At 24.5% G+C, this 22,106-nt stretch overlaps 1 protein-coding gene across 1 annotated transcript; it reads right to left on the bottom strand.

Moving 5' to 3' along the window:
* Window positions 1-19,258: 19,258 nt before the first annotated feature.
* LOC145833679 (serine/threonine-protein kinase pim-3-like) lies at window positions 19,259-21,374 on the bottom strand. Its single transcript, XM_082940828.1, has 5 exons — window positions 21,140-21,374; window positions 20,801-20,932; window positions 20,425-20,570; window positions 19,815-19,958; window positions 19,259-19,549 (listed from the first exon to the last, which is right to left on the bottom strand). The coding sequence occupies exons 1-5, from the start codon at window positions 21,372-21,374 to the stop codon at window positions 19,259-19,261; spliced, it is 948 nt and encodes a 315-aa protein (XP_082796954.1).
* Window positions 21,375-22,106: the final 732 nt, after the last annotated feature.

Raw genomic sequence — 22,106 nt, 5'->3', positions numbered from 1 at the left:
TTTACTTATACTAAACTTTTTAGTTAAATATATTTTCAAAGTCTTTATTCAAGTGTATATAAAAAAAAGTCAATTTTTATTTTGTTTAGTTTATTTAACTCATTAAAGTTGATCTGTTTGTAAAATAGCTTACTCTTTTTTCAACTTAAGTACAAGTATTTACGATGGTTAGTGAAGTAATAAGACTTTTTCGATAAAACTATGTTTTTTCTATGAAAAATATTATTTTTTAGATACGCCTAAAACAGCATCAAAAACAGTTAAGTTTATCTGATTGTAATAGCGATCTATTATTTGAAAATTGGGTTTATTAACAGACTTAGCTATATTAATTTCTCTTAAAAAAAGTAAGTATTGTTTAATTTTTATCTAATTTTCTAAGCTTAATTTTAAGTTAAAATAAATAGTCTTTTATTGAGTTACTTTTATTAAGTTTTAATTTAATGCATATTTTCAATACTACTTTTTTAATCTTTTAACTTTTCAAAAATTTGCTATACTGTGTTCGTTTATTTTTTAAATCAAGATTTTTACTTGAACTTAAAATTGGAACTTAGAGATATCTAACTTAAATAAAGACAAGAATGATTTTAACATTAAATAAATAATACTATATCTTCAACAACTTGTCAATTGAATTATGTTTTTTTTATAAACGATTTTAAATTCATTCCAAAAATTGGAAAAAATGACGTAAAATGTTAGTAAAAAAAAATTAAACTAAATAGGACATTTTACTTTAGAAAACTAAGTTGCAAGAATTGATATTGAAACAATTATTGAATCCGTATTATAGTTTTATCACAACTTAAAATCAATAAAATTACTATATATTGTTTTTAGGGTTATTCACTAAATTCTTTTTAAATTTTGAGTATTTTCAACCATCATAAGTCGAGCAACAAAATTTTCTTTTGTTATTTTTCGTCTAAAACTTTTTCATAGAGGTTGATATTTAAACGATACCAAGCATATCACCTACTTGCGCCAATATTTAAGTTTCGTATAATTCGTTATTATATTGAAATTATACCATTTGTACTGATGATAAAACAAATTATCTTAAAAACAATTATTAATTATAAAACATTTAGATATTAAAAAGTGCATTTGGTGTAGTTAGCATATTTTTGTTATTTTCCAATGAATAGTTTGTTTTTTAATATTGATAAAGTTTTGTTATTAAAAACTTTTTTGGTGTTTAACAACATACATTAATTTTTAAGATTTAAAGCAAAATAAAACTAAAATAGTTTAAAACGATTTCGTTTAAGAAAATCAAAGTAAATCATTCAAAAATAAATGACTTTCCAAAGTTTGTTTTTATAAAACAACTTTAAACTTTTATTATTTTTGCCAGACTGATGCTGGTTAAAACTTTAACCAAAATGGAGAATCATGTATTTTTGGTATAGTAATAAAGTATATTAATTTTGTTTTACACAATTTGTAGTACGAATTTAATACGTAATCAAGAACAGATTAATTGAAAACTATCTGTCAAGTTTTCTGTTGCAATAATTGATTATAAAGCTTATTTAAGTAAAACTCTACTTTATTTTTCTAGTTTTTCAAATACAATTCGCAAACTTAAAAAAAACAAATAATCTATGAAACAACTTTTTAAACTTAAAAATAAAAGTAGTTGTTGCTTAACGTTTTGTTAAAATTAAACTAGGTTTTTTAATAGTTATTTATTATTTTAATACGTTTACTGACAAGACAAAAGATATTTAAAGTATAAAATAAAAAATGAAATTAATAAAAAACATAAATAAATGTATGCTAAATATTGTAGTATAAAAAAAATTGTTGTTTCATATTTTAAAAAGCTTTTTACTTTCTAAAAATTATTAAAGTTGTGAAACACAGATCATTAACATTTAAGAACTAATATTAACTATTTTAATTTAAAAATTTAGTAAATTTAATTACACTATAATATATAAATTATAAACAAAAACTTAAATACTAAAAGCAGTGGAAATCTGATTTAACAAAAAACGACTTTAATTGACTATTTAATTAATATAAATATACGGGAACGGGTCACTTTTGCACGAGCGTCACTTTTGCACGAAGACACTTTTGCACGAGGGGACACTTTTGCACGAGCGTCACTTTTGCACGAAGGGTCACTTTTGCACGAGGGGACACTTTTGCACGGCGACTCTTTTGCACGAGCGACACTTTAGCACGAGGGGACACTTTTGCACGGCGACTCTTTTGCACGGAGAGTCACTTTTGCACGAAGGGCACTTTTGCACGGCGTCACTTTTGCACGGCGACATTTTTACACGTCAAAACTTTTGCACGACGTTACATTTGCATGAGGACATTTTTGCAAAGCGTCACTTTCGCACGGCGTTATAATTTCACGGGTATACTTATGAATTGCAAAACTTTAAATAATCAGTAATTTTGAACGGAACTTCATTTTTGCACGCTTCTAATTTTTATTTTCTCAAAAAAAAATATAAATAGATTTCTTTTTTGTCAATTTAAATAACATTCGCTTTTAAACGCAAGTTGTTTTGAATCAATAAAATGTTGTAGTTTTTTAATGAAATTTTAATGTAAAGTTTTTTCGAAATTATTGTTGCAAAAATTTTTTTAACAAACTAAGTTTCGGTCTTATACCTCGTCAGTGCTTAAATAAATTTCTTAAATAAAAGTTTTTATCTTAAGTTTTACGGAGAACAATATAATTACGTACCACATTTCATTTATTCATATTTATAATCTTAATCAAAATAAACTAGATGAATAACAAACAATTTTGAATAATTTAAATAAAAATTATCTGAATCTCGTTAAATTTTAAAGAGAAAGATAACCTTAATTTAGTAAGGCTTTGAAACACGAATCTTGAGTATTATTATTTATTTATATTCTCTTGATGTTAAAATTAGCAATATATATATGTTGTTAAACAAATGGTTAAATTTTTTTTTTAATTATAAACGATTGTTAAAATAAAGCAAAAGATTTAGTTAATTTTTTAATTGTAAAGGTATTTCAGATTTTACTTGACGTTTATTTTTCAGTCTATTTTTTAATTTAGCGTGAGAATAAAAAGAGCAATAAAATGATTTGAACTTGGAATATTTCAGCATTACAACTTTGCATGATCATGATAAGCCAAAGAGAAAGTAACATTTGGAAGTTTGAACTTATGTTAAAAGAAAATATACCATATTAGTCTTCAACCGCTGCAACATTTCAATAATGAGGCTTGGCAGAATTTTTGTTTATCGGTCAGTTGAAATATGGAACAAACTTACAAATGAATTAGTTTCTTGCAAATATTTTAAACAATTTTGATTGAAGTTAAATTTTTTTTATCAAAATTATATTTGTGTTAGTAAAATTAATAAGTAATTTTTATCAACCGCTAATTTAATTTTAAGATTAATTATGTTCCGTGCGAAAAAATCATTGTGCCAAAATGTCGCTGGGCAAAATCTTCATCGTAAAAATGTGACGTTGTGCAAAAGTACCGTTGTGCAACAATGTTGCCGTAACAAATGTCGCCGTGCAGAAGTGTCTCCTCGTGAAATAATTACGCCGTGCAAAAATGACCCTGCGTGCAAAAGTGACGCCGTGCAAAAGTGCCCTTCGTGCAAAAGTGACTCTCCGTGCAAAAAAGTCGCCGTGCAAAAGTGTCACCTCGTGCAAAAGTGACCCTGCGTGCAAAAGTGACGCCGTGCAAAAGTGTCCCCTCGTGATAAAGTGACCCTGCGTGCAAAAGTGACGCCGTGCAAAAGTGTCCCCTCGTGCTAAAGTGACGCTCGTGCAAAAGAGTCGCCGTGCAAAAATGTCCCCTCGTGCAAAAGTGACCCTTCGTGCAAAAGTGACAGTCGTGCAAAAGTGTCCCTTCGTGCAAAAGTGACGCTCGTGCAAAAGTGACGCTCGTGCAAAAGTGACACCCACCCACAATTAAGAGTTTGTTACGTTTATTTATAAAATGGTTATTGAAAGTTGTTCGGATATTATTAAGTATGGTAATTTGTACAAGTATGGCATATGTATAATTAAAAATGGAAATATTGTAGTTTACAAAATACAATTTGAAATGTATATGTTAAGTTTGTTTTTAAACTTAGCTTAATATTTTCAATCATGCCTGTTTATGTATGATTAAATAAGTATCTTACAAATTTTAATATGAAATTTTAATGATAAAGACTAAACAAGCATTAAATAAAAAAACAATTTTTTTTTTACTTGCAAGCAATACTAAATACTTTCAGACAACATCTATAGTTACAAATAAGCTTTCATTATTTATATAGAACTACTTCTATCATTTTGAGTTAAAATTTTTTGTAGTTGCTCTTCTGGAAAGGGCAAAAAGTAAAACTTTATCTTAAAAGATTTCAAAAAATAATACCTAAGGGAAAAAACAGTGGTCATGATGTTCTAAGGTCTCTCTAATAGTTTGTGGCAAAAAAAATCAAAATGAATTCTCACAATTTTTAACTATTTTTCACGTGGTTTTTGTTAAAAAATTTATCATATATATTTAAACTTAACTTTAATGTTTTTATTCATTATTTTGAAATTAACTGAAAATACTAAAAAAATATTTATTCCATATATTAAATTAAAACTTACCAATTTTTATATTTTAAAAAAAGTTAGTATTCTGTCCTTAATTCCAGTAAACCTACTCAATTAAGAAATGTAATAAAATAATTTTATTATCGGAATGAACACTTATTTGTTTTTATAAGGCAAGTTTATGGCATTTAAAACTTTTCGAAATTGTTATATGGTATGCTAGTTTTAAATTTAATGTAATTAACAGCTGTCAAATATCAGGGTTGTATTAAAATATAATATACTTTATTAAACAATATGTTTTGTATAAACACTTAATAAAGGATTATTTAAATTAATTACATTTAGTAATTTTTTTTCAAAAATTTTACTAATTTTTACTAATTAATATCCTTTTACATCTAAAACTTAATTTGTTGAACATTTAAATAAGCTAACAAAAATAGCTAGCTCTTTATGATTTAGGCTAAATAAACCATAATAAAACTAAGTTTGACAGCAATAGCGAAATGAAAAATTGGAATAAGTTTGTTAAAGCCTTAACAAAATTGTCTTTTGAAACTTGTCTATTGATTTGAAATTTAACTATATTTACTTTTTTTAGACTATCATTTGTGGGTGACGTCATTAATAATATACAAATTTATCATGTTTATAGATTTATAATAGCAGTTTTATTAGTTACAAACTAATAGTTACTCAACGGTTTTCACTCAACATAATTTGAATATATTTGGTTGAAAAAAACAATTATTAAGTTTTAATGAGTTTCTTTGCCAGAAGAAGTTTGAAATTTTTGAGAAATTTTTAGGTAATGATTATAATTATTTCTTACAAACTAGATAAAAGCAGTTATAATATAGCGAAGACTTTAGTTAACTGCTGTAAAAATATTCATCAAACTTTACAAAAAATCTATTTCTTCGAAATACATTTTTCAGGATGTAGTTCAGAACACAAGACACTTATTTAAGTAATTTGGTTGGGTTAAGACTAGTTTTTAATATTTTTTATTTCATACATATAATTTTTAGTATTGAGGCAGATTATAATTTTATGTTATATTCCTAAGCAAAAATTTTATAAGTTAGTTTTAAACTTCGTTAATATTTTTTAATATTAAGTTAGACATTTTATATAGTTCACATACTTCTAAGATAAAAACGATTATTTTGTAAGTTTAACGAAACTTTAACTGCGTTTTGAGATTATTTTGATTATTTTATCGCCTTTCAAAATAAAACTGAAAATACATGACATAAAAAAGGTGTGTATCTTAACTCAATAAAAACTTTAAAGTCACCATTTGTTGTAAGTACCGTAGTATCTTTTAATAGTTATTTGCTTTATTTTAGTTAAGTATTTAGTTTAAGAACAAACAAATAAGCTTATTTGTGGCAAATAAGCATCACAATTGTGAGTATTTAACGAAGTCCTATTTAAATTATTGACTTAACTTGGTGTACAAATTAGTAATATCCATTACTTGACATAAGTTTACATTAACTTTAACGTTAAACAATGTTATTGAAAAGCTTAAATTGCACAACATTTAAGTAAAAAATTTACGCAAAGTATACAATTTTAAATACTCGGTTGATTCAAAACAAGTAGTAAAAGAGGTTATAAAAGTTTATACAGATTTTTTTTATTAATTTAGAAGACAAAATATAAAGCAGTTGAATAAAATTAATAGAAATTGGTTTTACCTTTAACGTTTTTCCAACTAAAGGTATTAAACTAACATTACTCATAAATGTAAGTTTTTGAACCTAATACATATTTTGAAGTATTTTAACTTTATGCAACAGTACTGTTTATAAATTTGTAAGGCAAATAAAAACCTTTAATTCAATATGAACTGAGACAGAAAGCTAACAATTGGGTTTTTTTATATGAAATTGATTTTTTATACTTATATTAAAGAAAGTTTAATGATTCAGTTAAACATAGTATCTCAGCTCACTGTAAATTGTTTCAGAAAGTCAAGTTTAAGTCGAGTCATAAAATTTTCTATTTATTAACGTCTCTAATACAATTTTACTCGAGAATCAATTGGTCACCTAGTGACATTTTTATTAGTAGAGGTTAATGTATTGAATATAGCTTATCAATATTCTTTAAGATTGCGACTTCTTGAAATATTTTAATTTAATTTTTGTAAAACTAAGTTAACTACAACCAAACATTTAGTTTTAAGTGTATGTGAGATAATTTTGAAAATAAAATTAGTACAAAACCTATAAGTTTTCAGAATAGGTGTAAATAAAAACTGAATAAATACAAGCAAATTTGACTTTAACTACAAATTTTAACTAAACAGTGATTAAATAATATTTCATAAAATTTTGTGTTAACAAAATTCAATATTTATACCAATCGAAAAACGTTTATCAAATAATCGTAGTTATAAAGCAGTTATATATTTATTTTGTCATAGATACTTTGTAATGAGTCTGCTAAATTTAATTTCATTTCATTGTTTTTAATATCAAGTTTGTAAACTGTAGAACCAGTAAATACGATAGTCATACATTATTGTTATTGTATTTAAACCACAAAGAAATTCTTGAAATATTTGGTCCTAAGACTTTGTTCAAAAGAAAAACTGGGTATTGAAGCAGACAACACTTGGATAACTTTTAACGATTTATCAAGGACGGGAAAGTTGTATGGATACATGTTTATAATTAAGTCTTTGTGAATTTGAGCATAAAATTAAAAAAATAATTTTTCATTTACAAACATTTTAGTTACTATACAATATTAGTATTGATATTAAACTTGAAATCAAGTTAGACTTACTATGTAACTGCATTTTAAATAATTATTGTATGTTTACTATTGATTTGTAGTTTTTATTTCAAAAATAATTTAATTCTTCTAAATCTTTTCCACTAGAAGAAAAAAAAATAGGTCTCATATCAATTAAACCTTGTAAATAAAGTTGTAATTAACTCTGCCTGAGTCAATTAAATTCTAAGAACTTTTAGTTTTACAAACCAACACATATCAGTCGAACCTAATAACTATGCTTTATCTAGCACTAAGTAAGTTTTAAACTTTAAAAGTTTTGTTCAACGACATATATGTTAGTTTAATTTATTTAAAAAACTTAACGACAAAACTCAGTTTTAACAATTTTTTTAACATACTATAATAAAAGACTGTTAAATTACTTTTATCAAAAAGTTTGCACTTTGAAAGTATAGTATTGAACTAGCAAATTAATTATACACATATTATATCTAATTCGTAACTTATTTTAATCAACAGTTGCCTTAGACTAAGTTGTTATTCAGATATAATAGTAATTCTTTTATAGATAAATAATATCAATACTTAAAGTTATGTCAATAAAGTTATATTAAAAGTACATACTTTAAGAAAGTTTATTTTGAAATTTTATTCATTACATAATAGTTAATACCTCTAATATTAAAACTATAAAACAGTACAGGAAAAGGAAGTTTTTCTTTTTACCTTTTTAGTTACATTATAAGTCTTAATAAAACTACGTTTTGGAGCAAAAACTAAATGAATGATTAAAACAAGCTTGTTGGACCCTTGAAAATTTCGTATTCCGTTGCTACCAGATTTCATATCATTAATATTAAAAAATATGTACTTTTTTTAAAAATAGCATTTGTGTGTTACGTCATTAATATATTTCTGAATTTATAACATTTAAAAATTATAATTTTATTTTGAAAGTGTTTTAATCAATAAGCCAAAATATCTTTTGTAGTTTGTTGGTCTTTGTTTTCGCCTCTACAGAATAACGGTTGACTTATAGTTTAAAAAAGATTAAGAATTTTGTTAACTTGCTGTCATGTTCATTTACATGATGTGATGTTATTTTGGTATGTTGTACCAAAAACTCTAAACTAATTTAATAAAAAGGTAGTAAACTTTGTAAATAGGTAGGAAACAAGCTTAAGATATTAAACTAATTGATAGGCAATCATTTTTATATGTTTCAAATCATAATCTAAGTTAGCTTATTTTTTCCTAAATAAAGTAGCAACACTAACAACATTTTATATAATTTTTAGCAATTTCATTATAAACTTTTTAAAAATATTGTTTGACTTTTTTTGTGTTTTATATTGTTATTATTATTGTATAGTTTTATTAGTATTATATTCAATTTTTGTATTTTACTTTAATAGCTTTTTCCATTTTGTTTTGAAACAAATTATGTTTGTTGTTTCTTATTTTTTTACTAAACTTGAAAATTGAGTTATTTAAAATAATTTAACAATAAATATGACTAAGGTCTGCAAAAAATTATATAAAAGCATTTTAGAAACACACAAACAAACGATTTAGTTTATTTTATATTAATATTCTAATTTTAATCCTGTTAACTACTTCAAAAAGTTTATTTTAAAGCTGCGTTATACAGCTAATTAAAATTAATTATATTTATTAATTTAAAAAAATAATTGAAAAATTAGTTTTGTCATAGAATAATTATCTCTAGATTTTTTAAAACACGTTTTATGACATTATACTAAATTAAATGTTATAAAAAAAATTTAAGTGAGTTGTAGCAAATGTAGAGTATCAACAAGTATATTTTTAGTGATAAAAACTTAAAGTTATTATGTTTAACTTATTATAATAGCAAAGTACTATGTCAACAAGCAATAAATTAATATTTTAAGATGATAAGAAAGTTCTATTAATATAGAATTTGGTGTTTAAAAAAGTGTTGCAGACTTATTTTGTTTTTAAGTAATAGATAATGCTCACCTATCATTTTTACTAAACATGTTAGAAAGTGATTTATATTTTTTTTACTATGCTCCTAAAAACTATTGAACTACTCATTAAAAATAAAATATGTATCTTTTCGCTTAAAACGTTTAGCATATAACTTTAATTTTATTTGCTTTTTTATTTTCCTTCGATTTGATATAAACTAAATCTAAGTTTATAATTTACAAAGCACTAACTTTGAATTAAAAAAAGTATAATTATCAATACAAACAAATAAATTGATAACCAATTAATTTAAAGTAAAATATTTTTTAAGAAAAAACAATAAACTGTTTTAACCATGAGTTTGATTGTAATTTACTCATATAAATATAAAAACATTTTCTTAAAGTTTTGAACGTTTTAGTGAACTAATATGTTATAATTACAATTTAAAAATATGGTGTTAGCAAAAAAAGTTTATTAATTAAGTTTGTTTACAAAAGTTTTTTAGATTTTTGTTAACTTTGGAAACTGAACATTGAGTAGCGTAAAATATTAAACAATTATACTACTAGTATAAAAACAACTTTATGGTAAATCTAACAACATATTTGTAAATAAGATAGAAGTTTTGTAGTCAAATGAGATACTAATAGAGTAATATTTAGTAATATTTTACAAGTAAAGGTACCTAAAAAAAGTTCGTTATCTTAAAATAGTCTTTTAATTACTTTATATTACCAGGCAACTAAATTAGTCAATCAATTTCAACTAAGATAGTAAAAACATTTATTTTTCTCTTCAATTATACTTGTATTCGTTAAATAACAAAAGTCAAGAATAGTTTTAAATTTATCGTATTGTTTTTGTGCATCAAATCAAGTTTTATGTTTAATTAGTTTATACACAGGTGTTTGTTTTACACTTTTCCTATCTGTAAATTATTTTAAAAAAGGTGTAAGAAGAGTTGTAAGATTGACTATGGAGCATCAATATTTAGAAACAAAGGACTTTTACAGTCAATTTTTCAAAACAACTTTGAAATATTTTAAAGCTTAACTTTTACAAACTGCAAAGAAACGTTATTAGTCAAACTTAATAAAATTATAGAAAGTTAGTGCAAATATAGTGAAAATATTTAAAAATTAAAACATTAGCAAGCTGTAATAGTCAGCTTTACAAACTTTAACAAAATGTTGCAAAATAAAACTTTTTAATGCAATACAAATTTGTACTAATTTACTCAAGCGCTGGTTTGTGTGAGTTTTTATAAATATAAAAAATAAATACAAAAAATGAAATACTGTACAAATAAAAGTAAATAATTGTATTTTAACAAACTAACTTAAAAAACCCTAAAAATAAGTACTTATTAAATTGAATTGAATTTTTAATCATTGTAATAGGAAATGTTTAGTTTCAAGTTTAGCAAAGTTGTTCGTTGTATGTTTTTAGCTTTAAACTTGAATTCAATTTTTTGTTTAAGTTTTACCAGTTTAGTCTTGATAATTACTTTTTACGTTCTTACTATATTTTTTTACCTTGGTTCTATCATCATAAGTGACAACTGTTTTGCATGTATGCTCTATTAGCTTGATTATTCGTTTTTTTTTTCTGTGAAGGTTTTTGAAAATTTTATGACTTAAGATAAATTTTTATGACTGTTGGTAGGATTAAAATTATTAGTATTCAATTTACGAAACATTTTTTGCTTATAGTTTTAACATTGTTAAACCATATTAACACTTTATATGAGTTTTTCCATTTTGTTAAGTCCATTTTTCTTCTTTTGTGATTAGCAATTTTTTTCTATAATAAAAGTAAGTAGCGAAATTTAAAAGTTATAGGGCATCAAATTAAATATTTATTATATACTTTCAGGGTCAAATTTAAATTAGCAACACTTAACTGTAAAAAAAAATTAACTTATTGTTTTAAATGAACACAATTTGTTTATAATTCTGAAAACAATGTTCAATTAATTACTCAAGACAAATTAATTAAGACAAATTAATTAAACTAATCTCTAAGATGATTAAAATATTTTGTATCATATACTTGTGATTTGTAGGTAAACAAGATGTTTTAATATATAAAGCTGTTTTATATGTAGAATTTAAAAAAGAATTAATATTTCTTTTAGTCATAGGAACAAAAATTTAATTTTTTTTTTATCTAGACAAAAAAAAATTCTTTAAGTTTACAAAAAAGGTTCAAAAACTTAATACAAGCCGGACTTTAATATATTTTGATCAAGAACAAGTCTATTTTAATACACTATATATATATGTGTTTTTTTATTGTATTACTTTAAACTTTTAATTTTTGATGAAAGTTATATTGTTAACACTTATAAAAACATTAGTTTTGAATTTATTTTTCTTTTAAGATAGAAAAAATAAATAAACGTCATAATAATTAAAAGTAAATTTATACAAACTCAAACAATAGTTTTGATATTTGTGATTTTTATAAATTATATGATTTTTTTTTAAGTTTTAAAATACCTTAGTTAACAACGGCAATAGTTTAAGAAAACTTTACAAATAATTTGAAAAAAAAATTATATCCGAAATGTTTATTGTTTTCAATACAAAGACAAATTTTTAAACAACTTTTAAAGGGCTGAGTAACCAAAAAATGGACCATGACTATTTCGGTCAGATGATTCTAAAAAATATCATATAGATTTTAGTTTGATCGTTGTCTAATAGTGAAGTAAGATGGTGAAAAGTCTAAAAAAGTAAGTAACCTAAGTTGGAAATTTCCTAAAACAGTACAGGCTTTAGTATTATTCCACAAGCTATTATAAACAAAAAATGAAAAAAAAGCTAAGCAGCGCAGACGTAACTCGAGTAGAAGCAACACAAGCAGAGGTGATTCGAGCAGAAGCAACTCGAGCAGAAACAACTCGGTCTGAGGTAACTCGATTAGAAGCAACACAAGCAGAGGCTATTCGAGCAGAGGCAAGTCTAGCAGGGACAACTCAAGTGGAGGAAAATCGGTCAACGGCCATTCGAATTTTATTATTCTGTAATTTGTAAAAATTTGTATATATAATAAGATACAAACTTTTTTTTTGTCAAAAGTGAGATATTTGTGAAATGTTTACGCAACATTTAATTCAATAATTAACTAAAGCAGCAGATAACTTGAAAAATGTTTAGATAAAGCTTAACAACAAAAAAGAAAATGAACTACATGCAGTAAGCACTTATAAAACCTTAATTGATAAATCAATAACAACAAATCAAGTTTAAGTTTAAATTCTAATTATACCAATAGATACAATTTTTCATTATTTTACGATTAAAACTTAACTTTTTCTTCTGAAAACAAAGGTTGAGTTTAGGTTTTTGTTTAGGTTAATCTGTTAGAATACAAAAACATGTACTATTTTCGTAAAGTGTTCAAGCCTTTCATCTATTTTTACATATCTATGTAGTATTACAGTTTCAAAAACTTTTTAAAACTAAACTTAAATAATTCTTATTTTTAGAAAAAAATAAATGCCCAATCAATACTTATCGAATCATATCAAGCAACTGAATTTAATAATAAGAAAAGCTAATAATAATTGGTCCTAGGACCTGGTGCACGAAGAACCTTTTTGTTATCAAGTCGTACAACACTGGAATAAAGTTTAAAGTCTTGTCGAGGACAAGCAATCAAGTTTGATATCATAACTACTTCTAACATAAACTAGTACTTTTATGATTCGAAACATTAAATTCATATATATCAGGTTTTCTCAAAGTGGGCTAAGTGGTCTTTTTTTAGGCTATTACAGAATTTTAGGGGGCCATAAGCAGAAAAGGGATCAAAGGGGGACGATGAGTAGTAAAGGTGCCACAGGGAGCCATGAGGTCATAACTTGTTACTTACACTAGATATTCTAGAGTTGATGATAAAGCGATAAAAAGGGTCTTATGCGTTTATAATGGTAGTTTTAAACCTTATACTTTTTATTAAGGAAGAATTTTAAGAAATTTAGAAGGCCACAAACCGGAAAAGGGGGAGCCTAAAGCCATATGGAGCTGATGATGGAGAGCAAAAATGTCTCAGAAGTTTTTCTAGTGATAGTATTTATTAAAATTCTGATTAAGGGGCCATAACTTGTTTTATTTTCGAAGAAAGCCCTTTGAAAATAATTTCGGGAAACCCTGATAGACATACTTAGGACATTTCATATAACTACAAAATAAGGGTACTTTCAAGTCTTTTTTTAATACCAAAACCAATAGATACCATAACTACATAATTAAAATTAAATTTAATGCTCGAATGAATGTAATATATGACGTTAAAGGTTAAGAAGTAGTATCTCATTAAACTTGTCTTTAGTATACAATTAACTTGAAATTTAAGTAATTGTGTATAGATTTGTTTCCTTAGTTTGTACAGCTATTTCAGTTAGCTAAATATTTTTTTTTACTAATCATGAAATAAAGTATATAACTCAATCAATATGAAAATTTTGTAAGTTTATACCACTAAAAAAAAATACAATGTTTGAAGAATTTATTGATATATGTGTATACATCATAAATGTAATGCTACAATAAAATAAATAAAATTAGTTTGCAAACTACTAGTAACCCCAGATACTTTTCTTTATCTTCTAACTACTTTTACCTTTAAGCCATTTCTGATTGCAAAAGTGTTTTTAAAAATGTGTAGTAGGTTTATTAAAAAAAGATAAGGCGTTTTAATTGTTTTAGTTTGTTTTTGGCAATGCTAATATAGGGGAAACAGCAAAAGATAGTTACCTATTTTAGGAAATAATTCTAGCACATAAAGTGAAATGTGCTTGAAACTTCAGTCAATTTTAAACGAGTTCTAAACAGGTACTGTATTCACGCTTTTGTTAATTTTTACATAAAAGACTTAAGCATATTTTCTAGTTAATAAAACTAATATAACAAAATTTAGCGAACTAATATAGCAATTAAACCAAAAACTAATTGATAAGTATTAAAACTACAGTTTAAGTAATTACTATTGTATATAACAAGTCAGCCATTAATTTAATATTTGTTTTGATTCAAAAATTCTTTTTTCCTAATAGATGTGCTAATAAGGTCTTAAAATATAATTAAATGAGAAAAACTTAAATGTTTTCACATAAATCTGTTAAGTACTTATCTTAGAACTACAGTTTAGTTTTTCAACATTAAATTATAAAAGTTATATGTGTATCGGCATAACTATAATAAGTTTATTTAAAAAGACTTCACAGACAAATGTTATTACTGTTTGTTTGTGTATACTTAATTTAATTTTGATATAGGTGTACTCATTCAAAATATCACTATGTAGAATTGTTAAACACAACCTAAAAACATAACTGTAACTGAAGGTTTTCTATCAAAATAATATCTTATTTTTAAAATTTGTTGCCTATTCTTCATAACAAACTAATAACTGAGTACAAACTTACAAAATGTATAAAATGCTAATGAAAATTGTTTTAGAAAATGGTATAAGTAGTTGACTTAGCTAGCACACGGTATTAGCAACCTTAATAGTTAATAACGTATTTCACTTTTTGGTTTTTAATTAATTTCAAAGCCATGTATTAGCTTTTATTTTACAATTTAAAAATAAATAGGTTTATTATGAGATATTTGTTGCGTTTGTTGATTAAAAATAAAAAATAATCAAAGTTTACCTTTGTTTTCAACTTCACAATTGTTTGTTTAAGAGGTAAATCGTTATCTAAAAAACATGTTTGAATCAGAACACAAAACCTTTAAGTTTTTTAAACTCTTTAAGTCTTAAACTCTTTTTTTAAAACTTTAAGTTTTCCTCCTTTTTGTTTATAAATAATTGCATATAGTCCTTATTAAAATCACTTTAGTTTTTAATTAAGTCTCTACCAATATTAATAAGACTTATGGAGTTTAATCTAGACTTACATATAGTATTTCATAAATATTTTTTTATTCTTTTTAAAGATGAAAATTTCTTTTTAGCTTCAGTTGAACACATAGGTATGGTTATTAGAATTTCTACAAGTTTTCTAATTTCACTAAAATTATTAGAAAGAATTTTAATTTTTATGTACAGCAGAGTTTTTACCTCCTTTTTGCATTTCTTGTCGATTGTGAATAACCATTAGTTTACTTTGTAGCTTTTTACAATATACAACAGGATAAAGTTGTACACTGCTTCGATAAGGTCTCAAGAAAAAACTTAAAATAAAATTAAACGAACTTTCTAAAAACAACTGGGATATTCTTAAATATCTTGAAAAGTTAATTCTTTTTGCAATATTTACCCTTACACTGTCACAATTTTTTTTTGTCTGTAATTATATGTAATGATAGAATTACGAACTCTGTTAACAGTATCTAGAAAATACTTCACATGCTGTTCAACTGTTTGCACAGTTGATTTAGTGTTTTCAATACACAGAATACCTACTTCAGACATAACCTTAAAAGATATTTTCTATGTGTTTAATGTATATCAACTACTACTCTAGTTTTACGAAGATTGTGACTTTTTTCAGCATTATAACAAAAACATGCGGACTTTATGTATGATAGATTTTTTATATTATTCGTATCTAGATTAGTGAAATTTTTTTACTTTTTGAACTTTTATAATTGAAAATTTAGCTTTATTGCTTGGTACGATATTTCCAAAATAAATATCAAGGTTTATATTTCAAAACATATAAATAATTCTATTTCAAATTTTTTATTTAAACATTACTAAATAACTTATAATAATGAGCTAAATATTAAAAAAAGCTTACCTAATAACATTGGTTGAGCAAGAAACAAAATAGATAATATGCGTATTAAAACAACTAACAAGCAATACTTAGTAACGAAGAGGATTGTTTTCAAAATTTTTACCTTGGTTGCAATTATCGAAAATGAGTTTGGGAAAATTTTTTTAGTTGCATCATATAAATAATTAAGGTATAAATGAATTCAATGTTTCAAAAAGTTTAAAGTTTTTAATAATCTAACGAAAGATTATAGACTTTGACATAAAAAATGTGAGCTTCTATTAAAAAAGTTTTTTAGAAACAACCGTTTAATAACATTCTATTATTGTTTTATAACGTACGTTAGATTTAACATATAAAATTATAAAAGAAGTTTTAGAACTGACTAAACCGGTTTTATATGTTAATTAAACTATTATGTTTCTATAAATAATTACAGTTTCGGTCTAATTTTACTATATTTTTTTTTGATCAACATGATGTACATTAACAAACAAATGCGTACATAATTACAGTGCATTAGTAGTGTATAATTTTCGTTATATCTTTAATTAGTTTTTATATTTTGCAAAAAGTTAAATTACTTTAGAACAAATAATGGATTATTGATAAATTTATATATAGAAGTTAACATGCCTACAGACATTTGCTTAAATTATTTTAATAGTACTTTGACGAAATAAGTTTAGGATAAATCTGAGTACAAAAAAAAAAGAGTACAAATCGAAATCGTGTTCGATATTCAGTTATATATAAGTAAAATTTATTTCTAAAAGAATGAGCTAATTATAACAAGCATTTTATTTATAGCTTTTGTCAATTTTTATTAGAAACAACCTACTTCAACATGACTTATTGTTAGAACTAACCAAAAAATGTGAAAATAATTATGTATAAACTGATGCCTTGTTACAACTGTTAACTAAAATCAAATAATAAAACAAAAATTAACTAATAATACGTAAATCAAGTAATGAAGCCGCTGAACTGAAGTCGAAAACGAATTACTTAATACTTATAAAAAAAACTAAAGATAATTTGATAAAAGTTTGTATTATGTAATCAAATTTAAAATCTAAAATAGAAATAGTTCGTAGTAGAAGTTTTCTTTTATTGCCAGACATATGCTAGTTAATACTCCTGAGAAGGTTATACAACTTATAACAACTTGAATAGTATTTATGTCTGTAATAAACGTTTGATTTGTTATTTAACGTATAATACGTAAGCAGAAATACAAATTGACCAAAAATGATTATATAAAAATACTTTTGTCGTGGCACAAGGCGATTGTAGTTCTTTTAAAAGAAAAGTTACAAATACTAATTTTACAATTTACATTAAAGTATAAACAATATAATTTTTTAATAAACTTTTAGTCGATAGAAGTATATTATATAGAATTGTATTTTAAATTTTGTATTATTATTTCATAAATTTAGAACTTTTATTATCTTCAATCATATTATCTATTGATAGCTTGTAGATATTGAATGTGTTTACGTTCAATTCATTTGTTAAAATTAAATTTTAAATTTGTCTACATAATATAATATATATATATATTCAGACATGTTTAGTTAAAGAAGTTATTTAGAACCTACTTAAATTAAGAAAAGCTTTAAGGTCACTATAGTAATGTTATTGGTCAGTTATAGTAAACTTTAAAGATAAGAAGTAAAAAAATAATAAAATTAAACTAAGTATTCAACTTTGAGACTTTACGACTTTTGTAACTGTTTTTTTTATTTTTATTTTCAAAGGGCATTATTTAAGTTAAAAAAAGTTTTGAAATCCCTGCCGTAACTTGATTCAAAATTCAGGACCAAAAAAACTGAAGGAGTTTTGTGAGTTGATCCTTCCAGTTTAAACAAAAAGCCAACTGTTTTTGAGAAATTTTATAAAGATTTACCGAATTTTTTCTAGTTCTTTAAAAGTACATGTTTTGAGTTTATTTTTAGACAAAATATAATTAAAAAAAACATATTGTTTAATATTACATCATTATTGAAAAGATACTGTAAAGTTACCTTACACTTGAATTATAAATAAATAAAAAATTGATGATTTCAAAAACTATTTATATGAGATAGGTTGTTTTTTCAAATCAAAATTTCACTACCTAACATATAAAACTATTTTAAAACTCTAGGGTTTTCCAGGTTTTTCCGTCTAAATTGTCAAATTCTGGGTTTTTTAAAGACTTGAGGTCTTTTGGCTTTGTAAATGGTCTGTTATGACTTAAATTAAGAATAAGTTCCATTTAAAGTTTTTTTTTATAAGTATAAAGATTCATATCTTTTTTAGAATATTGTTTCCAAATATTTTTGTTTGGCATTTTGTTATTATCAATATTTTACTTTTTTCAAATATAATTTGAAATTAAGCTTTCTTGAACTGAAAAAGTTAAACGCTCCCAACATTGTTAAGTGAATAATAATAGTAATTGTTTTTATTAGTGTTTTTTAGGTACTTACTTTTAAATGTTAATAACTACAGTAGAATAATTTAAACGAACATATGATTTTTTTTGCAATTCATTAAATATAATCTAAACATTACTGCTTTTTATAATCCTAAAATGTATTGAAAGTTTATAAAGCTTCTATTTCCCTTAAAATTAAATTTCAAGATATTTTTGTTAAATAAAGAGCAATACAACTTAATTATTAGAAAGCATTTTTACAAGCAGGATCGCAAGAATGCAAATTAAAAATCGTTTCGTTTTGAGCTCTTTGTCGGAATTTCGCCCAACTTAATTAGATCTCTTATACTTAAAATTCTAAATTAAATTGAATAAAAACTCCTCAAATTATATTTTACTTGTTAATTATATATAAATACGTTTCTTATTTAATTTAACAAAAAACTAATATTTATATATGACAAATTTATGTTTAGATTAAATGTTTTAAATTATTTTTACTCAAGTTTACCGCTTCCAAATGATTCCATGGTATGATATATTATTTCAGACTAGTTTTAAATTCTATAATTACAGAATGATTAATTTAGAAGCTTTTTAATATAAAATTTAGCTAGGTATCTAAACAGCTAACCTTAAAAACAATTTTTTATCTTACAGTTAAATTTTAAAAACCATGTTATTCAAAATTTCAATATAAATTAAATAACGACTTATTCTGCTAATGCATTTTATTAAAGCAAAATGTTACAGAAAAAAAATCAATCAAACTGAATAATTATATAACTGTTTTTTTTAAATAATTAACTGAACACAAAATTTTATCGTTTCATCCATCCATGCTTCATTATCTTCTGGTGCGTGGAGGTTCCGCTGAAAACGTCATTCAGCATTTCAGTGATAAATTTGTTAAACTTCAATGTGCTCTTATCCCTCGGCACCTTGAAGTCCTTCTTGACATCATCGTCATCGTCGAAGATGAAATCACCTTCCACCATCAGGTACACGGAGACTAGCATTCCGAAGATGTCGGCGTCCTTGTATGTTTTCTCCTGGATTATTCCCGGAGATCTGTATCCTTGCGTGCCAACGCAGTTCCAGTTTACAAACGGCTTTAAAAAAAATTAATAACGTTAGATTTTTTTTGCATTTACCAAGTTTTGAGATCATTTTAAAAATTGTAGGTAGTAATTTTATATAAATATTTAGTATTTTTTCTTTTAAGTTTTGTAAACCTTAAATTGAATATTTATGTAAATTAAATTAAATTTACCAAAGTTTTTATTAAGTTATCTGTATATTTAAACATAGTTATAAAAAAAAATTGAAACTTTATATAACTAAGTAAACGTAGTAATGTGTCTAAAGAAAACTGACCTTATCGCTTTCTATGTGAGTGCATCCGAAATCAACGAATTTCACTTCAATGTCGCCTTCATGTTCTCTTATTAGTATGTTGTCTAATTTAACGTCTAAATGGTAGACCCCCTTCTGGTTCATGCGATTGATCGTTTTGTACGCCTGAAAAAAAAATTGTTGGTTTTAAATCAGCTTAAAATTATCATAAATAGCACAGATTAATTATAAGTTATAAGTGTTTATCTACTGGATACGGATCATATGTACTTTTCAAGTGTTTCTTGTAACATATAGTGTAAGGTTCGAAACTTAATTGACTTTAATCAACCTCTGCTTTTTCTTGCTTAATACAAGTATTATTTTTAAGTCAGGATCCGGTCGGATCCGGATCCAGCTAATTTGAAAACTTTATCCTGATCGAGGAGGGTTATAATTTTAAAAAAGTCGGAATCCGGATACTAGATTACAATAACTTATTTAATTTTTAGCTTAGATACTTTTTTAATTGTTACTTTTTAATATAAGTGAATATTTTAGTAGTTGGTAGTAATTCAAAATTAATTCTGCCAAAGTTTTATTAACAAACAATTATACAAAGAACATATCTTTAAATTTAAATTTATCAAACCTTCTTGAACAACAGCTTCGCATTCTTCTCATCCATGTATTCATGCTTGTCTAAATAAGCTGAAATATCTTTGAAACCGTCCAGGTATTCCATCACTATGATGTAGTAGTCCTCATAAGTGTACCAGTCCTTAAGTTTCACTATATCTGTTTAATATTGATTATTTTTAGTTTTAAAGTGTTTAACATCTTTGTGATCATTGTTTATGTTCTTTTTTTTTGCATGCCAAACGTAGGCATTATAGACATTGATACTGACATCATGACTAAATTGAAAGACATGCAAAAGAAAGAAAAAAGAAAAAAATAAGTTAAGTATAAGTGATTCCTAGTGAAAAGAAAATAATGTTGAAGGATAAGGCAAACGAAATTCTTACTATTTTCCAAGACTGTTCCTTTCACTGCCCCTAATACTTTTTGGTGTTTTTCAACTTCCTCAGGGATTCCAGTAACATTTTTCATAGAACAATATTTTATTGCAACTTTGAGGTTCTCGTGTTCCGGCATGCCTGTGAACAAATACATTTTACAAATAATCAATATTGCAAAATCTAAATTCAAAATCTGATGAAAATTATTAAAGAAACTTAGTGTTAGTTATTTTAATCATAAGTTATTACAGATAAATAACAACGTCAAATCTAAACATTTTTTTTTAATTTTTACTCATAGACTTTTAATTTTAACAGAATTAGTAATCCCAATTACGAAATTACCTATAAACACTGCCCCGTGTCCTCCCCATCCGATGCATTTATCAGTAATCTTGTATTTCTGGAAAAACATTTTACTAGTACTGGAGTATTTCAAATGATAGTCATCAACAGTCAGTTCGCTTTTGTCGGGTAGCTTCAATGTTTGTTTTACGCATTTTTCCCGGTCAATTTTGCATTTTTTAGCTATGACTGTTACTGGTTGTATGTTTTTTCTTTTGTTTATTATGGCTACCATTTCGTATTTTACGATATCTTGTTATGTGAAGTTTTACTAAAATTATGTGCTATAAAGTAAGTTTTATGTTTATATAAATGAAACAAAACTTGAGTTTGTCAGCTCAATAAAATTTAATAGTTTGTTTTTCATTAGAAGAATTAAGTAAATTAGTTTAATAGATTAATGAACTTTAAAGTTACTTAAAACTAAAACCACTAAACAACTTTTTAACTATAAATAGAACAAATTTACTTTTAGCATAACTTGTGGCTACCTTTTTAAGTATAAAAACATTTTGTTAAACTATTTATTACTTTGAGTACAAATTGTATAAGAAACTAAGACTTTGTCGTATGTACCTGGTACAGCCAGAAAAATAATTAAAAAATTAATTCTTTATTATTCCAATTTTTATTAAAATAATTTTGCAGCTGTATTTACTTTCAGCATATAAAATAAACTCAAAAAGTTGAACTCTGATGAATCAAAAAACTTTATAGTTAGGATGTAGTTAAAGAAAATGAGTATTACTAATAATCTATAACTAATATCGTAAATTTTTTTGCTGTGCTTTATTAAAACATATTTTTTAGAAATTTTTAAGTACATTTATTAAGGATTAAAAAGGTTCAAAAAATTACGAGTTAGCTTATAATTTCTTAAAATGTATATTTTTGAAAAACTTTTGCCGATCTTACGAAAAAAAAGTCTACCTGATTTTACAATAAAAATATATAAAAAAACAAAGTA

The sequence above is a fragment of the Thalia democratica genome, chromosome 4 (genome assembly GCF_965202585.1).
Source record: "Thalia democratica chromosome 4, ktThaDemo2.hap1.1, whole genome shotgun sequence".
NCBI classification, from domain to species: domain Eukaryota; kingdom Metazoa; phylum Chordata; class Thaliacea; order Salpida; family Salpidae; genus Thalia; species Thalia democratica.
The sequence above is the reverse complement of the archived record's forward strand: the minus strand, read 5'-3'. Positions and strand labels throughout refer to the sequence as shown.

Excerpts from the sequence above, each read along its gene's own strand:
- LOC145833679 (XM_082940828.1), bottom strand. The coding sequence starts at position 21,374 with ATGGTAGCCATAATAAACAAAAGAAAAAACATACAACCAGTAACAGTC. Across the intron at positions 20,571-20,800 it reads AGGAACAGTCTTGGAAAATA|ATATAGTGAAACTTAAGGAC; the intron begins GTAAGAATTTCG and ends AATATTAAACAG. Across the intron at positions 19,959-20,424 it reads CGAAGCTGTTGTTCAAGAAG|GCGTACAAAACGATCAATCG; the intron begins GTTTGATAAATT and ends TTTTTTTTTCAG.